Raw genomic sequence first — 8,528 nt, 5'->3', positions numbered from 1 at the left:
GATGTCGTGACCTTTCTTTTGTACAGATTGCATTTCCTCCATTTGCTTTGTTGTTCTTGTGAAAAATTTGAATGATTTTTTTCTATGTATTCCTGCATAAAAACTTGATCACCCATTGTGACCCCACTCTACAACGGGGATTATCTACATCTACACTATCAGAGAATGTTTCCATATAACTATGACCGATTATGCGGCTTTCCTGTTCTTAAGAAGATTTTTAAAGATTTTTCCTATGTATTCCTATGTTAAACTTTGATCCCCCATATGTGGCCCACCCTACGCCAGGGGTCATGATTTGAACAAACTTGAATCTACATTACCAGGGGATGCTATCACTTGAGTTTCGTCTTTCCGAGCCCAGTTGTTCTCGAGATAGATGCCATTAATTTTTCACCAATTCATAACTAGAACTGTCGGAACGGGACAAAATACCCCCCACTAGGTTTTTCAAAAGTAAGTTTTTCCATAATAAAGATATGTATCTAACATGAATTATGAAATTTTTCTTCCAGTCACCTTGAACTTCCCCAAATTACCTTCAGTCAAGGTCGTGACATACCCTTGGGTCATGGCAATCTTCGGGTGAAATGAAAACCTACCAAGTTTATCCATAGGAAAGATATGGACCGTACACAAATTATGAAATTTTACTTCCAGTGACCTTGACCTTGACCAAATGACCTTGGGTCAAGGTCATGACACACCCTTAGGTCATGGGCAATCTTTGTGTGAAATGAGAACCTACCAAGTTTATCCATAAGAAAGATATGGACCGGACACAAATTATGAAATTTTACTTCCAGTGACCTTGACCAAATGACCTTGGGTCAAGGTCATGACACATCCTTAGGTCATGGTTAATCTTTGTGTGAAATGAGAACCTACCAAGTTTATCCATAAGAAAGATATGGACTGGACACAAATTATGAAATTTCTCTTCCAGTGACCTTGAAGTTTCCCAAATGACCTTGGGACAAGGTCATGACACATCCTTAGGTCATGGGCAATCTTTGTGTGAAATGAGAACCTACCAAGTTTATCCATAAGAAAGATATGGACCAGACACAAATTATGAATTTTTCTTCGTGACCTTGAAGTTCCCCAAATGACCTTGGGTCAAGGTCATGACACATTCTTAGATCATGGGCAATCTTTGTGTGGAGTAGTAGATTCTAATGTCCTTCCTTAAGAAAGATATGGACCGGACACATTTGCACAGACAGACGGAGAAGGTGATTCCTATATACCCCCCAAACTTCGTTTGCGGGGGTGTGGGGGGGGGTGTGGTATAATTATCTCCCCTTGGAAAAGGGCGTGGTTCTTCACTGAAAAACTTGAAATGAGGACCTACCAAGTTTATTCATATGAAAGATGCGGACCGGACACGAATTACGAAATTTTACTTTCAGTGACCTTGAACTTCCCCAAATGACCTTGGATCAAAGTCATGACACACCCTTAGGTCATGGGCAATCTTTGTGTGAAATGAGAACCTACCAAGTTTATCCATAAGAAAGATATAGACCGGACACAAATTATGAAATTTTTCTTCCAGTGACCTTGGACTTCCCCAAATGACCTTGGGTCAAGGTCATGACACACCCTTAGGTCATGGGCAATCTTTTTGTGAAATGACAACCTACCAAGTTTATCTATAAGAAAGATATGGACTGGACACAAATTATGAATTTTTCTTCCAGTGACCTTGAAGTTTCCCAAATGACCTTGGGTCAAGGTCATGACACATCCTTGGGTCATTGGCAATCTGTGTGAAATGAGAACCTACCAAGTTTATCCATAAGAAAGATATGGACCGGACACAAATTATGAAATTTTTTCTAGTGACCTTGAAGTTGCCCAAATGACCTTGGGTCAAGGTCACGACACACCCTTAGGTCATGGGTAATCTTTGTGTGAAATGAGAACCTACCAAGTTTATCCATAAGAAAGATATGGACTGGACACAAATTATGAAATTTCTCTTCCAGTGACCTTGAAGTTTCCCAAATGACCTTGGGTCAAGGTCATGACACATCCTTAGGTCATGGGCAATCTTTGTGTGAAATGAGAACCTACCAAGTTTATCCATAAGAAAGATATGGACCGGACACAAATTGTGAATTTTTTTCCCAGTGACCTTGAAGTTCCCTAAATGACCTTGGGTCAAGGTCATGACACATTCTTAGATCATGGGCAATCTTTGTGTGGAGTAGTAGATTCTAATGTCCTTCCTTTAGAAAGATATGGACCAGACACGTTTGCACAGACAGACGGACGGACGGACAAACAGACGGAAAAGGTGATTCCTATATACCTCCCCCCAAACTTCGTTTGTGGGGGGTATAATTATCTCCCCTTAGAAAAGGGCGTAGTTCTTCATTGAAAAACTTGAATATATTTTACCCAAGGATACTTTGTAGCAAGTTGAAAATGGTCCAGTGGTTCTGGAGGAGAAGATGAAAATGTGAAAAATTTACAATGACTATGACGCCGAAGGCAGACAATTTTGATCAGAAAAGCTCACTTGAGCCTTTGGATCAGGTGAGCTAAAAACCGCAGAAAACGATAGGTCACCAGTCTTTTGAGTGACCAAAAAATTTAAACAAAATGCAGAATACAAAGCATAAATGCAAGATTTATTAAATTCAAATTAACAACATACAATTAACTGAAACAAACACACATTAAATTACCGGTAAGCTTTAAAAGTAAAAGATAGACATTCTTCACCATTTTTACAATGTCTCAGTTTGAAAATATCGTTTCCCTATACAAACCCTTTCCGAAACGATTTCACAAAATTTTGAGACTTCGAAGAAGATATTTGACAAAACTGAGATTTCAATTACAAATAGGCAGGCAATAATGAACAAAACAGAGACATGTCCATCTACCTCTTTATATGATAAAACGTGTTCCGTAGGCTAAAATGCTCATCCAAGTCTATGCTGTTCACACAAATTGTATCATTTTCTAAATTTTAGTACCATTGTTTAATTTATTGATTTAATTTGGAAACAGGGCAAACAATACAGCCCATCAAACCCTCGTCAAATTGATCACAACATTGGACAGTTATGCTTAAATACATACATCAACAAGAGGCCCACGGGCCTTATAGGTCACCTGAGCATTATGCAACAACTTTCCAGTTACAGTGTATTGAATTTGATTCATGTTTTAAGCCAGATGCTATATGGCATTCCCAATTTTGAAAGGGCACCATTGATCATCATAACAATAAACTTAGCAGTTGCTTAGCTTGGTTACTGAATACCCATACGCAGGGTAGGGGAACAAAAATGCACTCCAACTAATCAGTAATATTCATCAATAATCAGTAGTGCCCCTAACACTCTGACATAAACCCCTGACCCTAGGTTGCACAAATTTTTAAAAGGCACCCTTAAAATTGCCTATCAAAAAGTAAATAAATGTTTTCTAAATACAATTAAGGACCAGATTTCAAACAATTAATTCATTTTCAGTATATAAGTAGAGCCCCCCCCCCCCCCACTGGGGCCTTGAAATTCATAATTCTGCAAGATTAGGGTCCTTGCTCATCATAACTATATAGGTAGTTCATCTGCTTCATACCCAGAGACAGAGAAGAAAATTTTCAAAGATTTAATGTATTTTCACTATATAATCAATAGAGCCCCACCCTAACACCAGAACCCCAGACCCTGGGGCAATGAAATTCATAATTTTAGAAGAGGCATTCTTGCTCATCATAACTATGCACTTACTTAGTTTATTTAATACCTAGCAGCAGAGAAGATGATTTTCAAAGAATTCATGTATTTTCACTTTATAATCAATAAAGCCCCCCCCCCCCCCCTCAGAACCATTGACGCTGGGGCCATAAAATTCACAATTTTTGTAGAGGCACTCTTGCTCATCATAACTATGCACTTAGTTTATTTAATACCTAGGAGCAGAGAAGGAGATTTTCAAAGAATTCATGTATTTTCACCATATGATCAATAGAGCCCCCCCCCCCCCCCCAACACCAGAACCCTTGTACCTGGGGCCATAAAATTCTCAATTTTGGTTGAGGCACTCTTGCTCATTATCACTATGCACTTAGTTAATTTATTTAATACCTAGGAGCAGAGAAGGAGATTTTCAAAGAATTCATGTAATTTCACTATATAATCAATAGAGCCTTCCCCCCCCCCCCCCCCCAACACCAGAACCCTTGACCCTGGGGCCATTAATTCACAATTTTGGTTGAGGCACACTTGCTCATCATAACTATGCACTTAGTTAGTTTATATAATACCTAAGAGCAGAGAAGAAGATTTTCAAGGAATTCACATATTTTCACTATAATCAATAGAGCACCCCCCCTCCCCCCACACCAGAACCCTTGACCCTGGGGCCATAAAATTCACAATCTGGGTTGAGGAACACTTGCTTATCATAACTATGTACTTAGTTAGTTTATTTAATACCTAGGAGCAGAGAAGAAGATTTTCAAAGAATTCATGTATTTTCACTTTATAAACAATAAAGTCCCCCCCCCCAGAACAATTGATGCTGGGGCCATAAAATTCACAATTTTTGTAGAGGCACTCCTGCCGATCATAACTATGCACTTAGTTAGTTTATTTAATACCTAGAAGCAGAGAAGAAGATTTTCAAAGAATTCATGTAATTTCACTAAATAATCAATAGAGCCCCCCCCCCAACACCTGAACCCTTGACCCTGGGGCCATAAAATTCAAAATTTTGGTAGAGGCACTCTTGCTCATCATAACTATTTACTTACTTGGTTTATTTAATACCCAGGGGCAGAGAAGAAGATTTTCAAAGAAATCATGTATTTTTACTATATAATCAATAGAGCCCCACCCTAACACCAGAACCCCTGACCCTGGGGCCATAAAATTCACAAAATTGGTAGAGGCACTCTTGCTCATCATAACTGTGTACTTAGTTGGTTTATTTAATACCCAGGAGCAGAGAAGAAGATTTTCAAAGAAATAATGCATTTTCACTATATACTTATTTAGCCCCGCCCTAGCACTAGAACCCCTGACCCCAGGGCCATGAATTTCACAATTTTGGTAGAGGACTCAATGCTGATTACAATCATGCAAATATTTTGACTGCTTGATGTCCAGGAGTAAAGAAGAAGATTTTTAAAGATTGCATTAATTTTAGTGGTTTTGGCCCCACCCCTCAGGCCCCAGGGGGGCAGGGATCATGAAATTCACAATTTTTGTTCCCCTTCACCCATAGATGCTTTGTGCCAAATTTGGTTGAAATTGGTTCAGTGGTTGCAGAGAAGAAGCTGAAAATGTTCAAATGTTAACACACGACACACGACACACAACACACGACACACGACGGACGACGGACGACGACGGACGAAAACGGATAGCAATAGGTCACCTGAGTTTACTCAGGTGACCTAAAAACTATAAGGAATAGGAAAATATCATTAAGAGGGTGACTTGATTTTCTTTCTGGCACTCAAGTGTTTTTGATAACTGACATCACAAAAGGAGGATTACCGGTACCACGTTCTTTCAGCCAATGAAAATTACGAAAATAATCTTCTTATATAATATCATACACTTATCCAATGGTTGTGAGTGGGATAGCTTTTTTATCAAACCCGCGACAGGGAACTATTCCCGGCTAGAGCTTGCCCGAGGGGAATAGTTCCTGTCAAGGGTTTGATGAAAGAGCTATCCCACTCACAACCAGTGGATAAATGTTTTATTATACTGATGTATAATATAATTTTTTAGGTTTGAATTTTTTTTAGTAAGATAAAACTACAAGAATAATCCGACATCATGATGACGTCACAATGCTACTGAAGTCATTATGAGTCATCAGTCAATAGATTTATCGCTGGAAATCAAAATTGGTGGCAAATATTGCATGAAAATTTTCCGAGGGCAGATAGCAAAAACTATACAACGGGGTATAGCTTTGCTATGCTTGGACTATCTGAGATAGCTATTTTACCTTCTTAACTTTATATAGGAAACATTTTGACAGAAGTATAATAAATTTGTTTATCATATACTTAGTAGTAAATACACCGATTCTGCACTGTGTGATACGGGTGTTAAAATTTGTAAATTCAGTATGTGCAACCTCTGCAAAGAAAATTAATGGAAACTAAATGGACTGACAGACAGAAAAGCCTGTTAGTTTCATTCAAGAATTACACATATTTAAATTTGCTTTCCTTTATCCTTAGATGACAACAATAATAACCATGAGGCTGATGGATCTTGAGTTCTAAGGGAAAATACAACCTAAATTGACACTCAGGTTTTTCATGACATGCAGTTGGTAAAATGATCAGACTTTCTGTTGTATGAAAAGAAAACTGTAAGGGCCATTTAGAAAGTTACGTTGTGATGTCATTTACATGGCTGAATTTAGCCTAAATACATTGTTTTATTTCACTGTATCAAAAACATGTATTTAATCAAGATATGATAAATGAATTAAACTGAATTTCTAATGGCACGTGCCATTAGAAATTCAGTTTTATTCTGTACAGAATAAAAATACTCAACATTTCTCTGAGTAAATGCTATTGTAGTCGTGAACATTTACGAGTAAACCATCAGGATGAGCATGTTAACCTTACAAGTTTCTCCTGAATTTTACATTAAATATTTCATTTTTTTTTCAGTTCTACAGATTCCATTTCTTCTTTTATATTACTTGAAGAATGTTGTGTCTTCCTCCCTAAACTGGTCACCATATATAAAATAAAGGGAAGGAAAAAAACTGCATGAAGTAATCCTATAATGATAACAAGAAACATTACTTTTCCAAAAGAGACAAACACATAGCTACTGGAAAAAGCTAGCATTGAGATTCCAATCAGAGAAGACAGGGCAGCATTAATTACAGGTCCTCCAACCTTATCAAGAGCACTTTTAATTATGTTCTTTTCTTGTCGGACAGACAAAAATGCATGAGAAACATGTACACTGAAATCCACTGAAAATCCAACACTCATAACAAGATGGATCATTGTGATCGAACTCAATGTAAGATCCCAGAAGTACATAAAACCAACCACACCAACAATTATGCTAATTAAATTTAGGGCTACAATGCTAACAATCAAAGGTTTTGGCATCAGCAAGGATGTTACAACCAACATTGCAATGATGGCTATACCCACTGTTTGTAAGGTACTTGGTAGTATCTGAACAAACTGTTCGTAAAAAATGAAAGCTGCATTGTAGAAAAAACAGGAGATTTTTGCTTCCTCTGATATTGCTCGTAGTTCAAGCATCAATGATCCTTGAGATTCACTAGTTTTCAAGTTATTGGATTTTAGATAAAATTTAGATGACAGAATTCTAGTTCCACTTGCATCAAAAAATATATCGTTTGAAAAAGTACTTGCATCTCTTATAAATGAATGCAGACCATTCACAAATTCTGCCTCTGATCTATTACTATATAAAAGAGATTTTTCATAATGTTTTAACCAGTTGATTTCAAACTTTTCATCTATACCTGATAATTTCTTAGCTTTGGCTAAAACATCTGTTATACTGTTCTGAGTAAACTTAAGAGAATATTTCTCTTCTTGTTTTATACACAGCATTACAACTGGTTCTACCGTGAAAAACTGATCCTCCCATTTGCTGTACTTATAAAAATAGGAATCCTCAGCAACCAAATTAAATAAATGCAAACCTTGCTTAAAATTTGTGGCCCCAAAAATAGACAGACTTAAATATATAACAAATAAAATACATACAGCACATTTTCCTGCACTATGAGATAACAATTTGATGGGTATTTGTTTTGGATATTTTTCCAAAAGACTCTCTACATCTTCTCTTTCTTAGGGATGCTTCCAGAATAACAACAGTTTTTCTTATTGCCTTCTGTCTCATCCTGGTTTAACTTTAAACAACACAAATAATAATGTCTCTTTTCTTTTGTCCTGATCTCATTCAAGCAAATGGCAGAGGAAAAGAAAAATAACTGATTGAGATAGCAAAACAACACAGCAACACCTGAAAAAAAAAGAAATTAGTTAACATCAATTAATCATGTTAATCATTATATTTGCTGGAAATGAAGATTTAATTGGTCATAAAATGATTTAAATCAAATTTTAACTATGTACATATACCCCCATTTGGGCTTTTCAGAGATTGATTGATTGATTGATTGATTGAATATTGTTTAATGCCGAGTTGACAATTTTTCAGCCATGCTTGATGGGGCTTTTCAGAAAAGTTGCCAAATCAGAAATATTTCATGGATCTAATAGGTGCTCACAATTTTCTTATAAACATGTAGAGTGCAAATAAAATTTCTCATATATATATATATATATATATATATATATATATATATATATATATATATATATATATATATATATTAATGAATGAAATTAAAGTGCAACCTCAAATAAACCATCAATACTTTGTAATAACATTGCTTTTATTTCGTTGTAAAAAAAAAATTAATTGGAAATATCTCTCATCTTTGTGTGTCATGTGACTCTACAACTT

The 8,528-nt window shown here is 36.4% G+C and overlaps 1 protein-coding gene across 1 annotated transcript; it reads right to left on the bottom strand.

Moving 5' to 3' along the window:
- Positions 1-5,657: 5,657 nt before the first annotated feature.
- On the bottom strand, positions 5,658-8,025 carry LOC134277139 (patched domain-containing protein 3-like; the record flags this gene model as incomplete). Its single annotated transcript, XM_062759423.1, is given in 2 exon segments — positions 5,658-7,848; positions 7,851-8,025. Coding segments are annotated over 2 exon segments (1,368 nt in total), but the record flags the coding sequence as incomplete, so codon positions are not given.
- Between the last annotated feature and the right edge of the window lie 503 nt (positions 8,026-8,528).

Source organism: Saccostrea cucullata, unplaced genomic scaffold, assembly GCF_032062105.1.
Source record: "Saccostrea cucullata isolate Sc308-1 unplaced genomic scaffold, CSIRO_AGI_Scuc_v1 ctg6907, whole genome shotgun sequence".
Lineage (NCBI taxonomy): Eukaryota > Metazoa > Mollusca > Bivalvia > Ostreida > Ostreidae > Saccostrea > Saccostrea cuccullata.
Note: the sequence above shows the minus strand (reverse complement) of the source record. Positions and strands in the feature narration are given on the sequence as shown.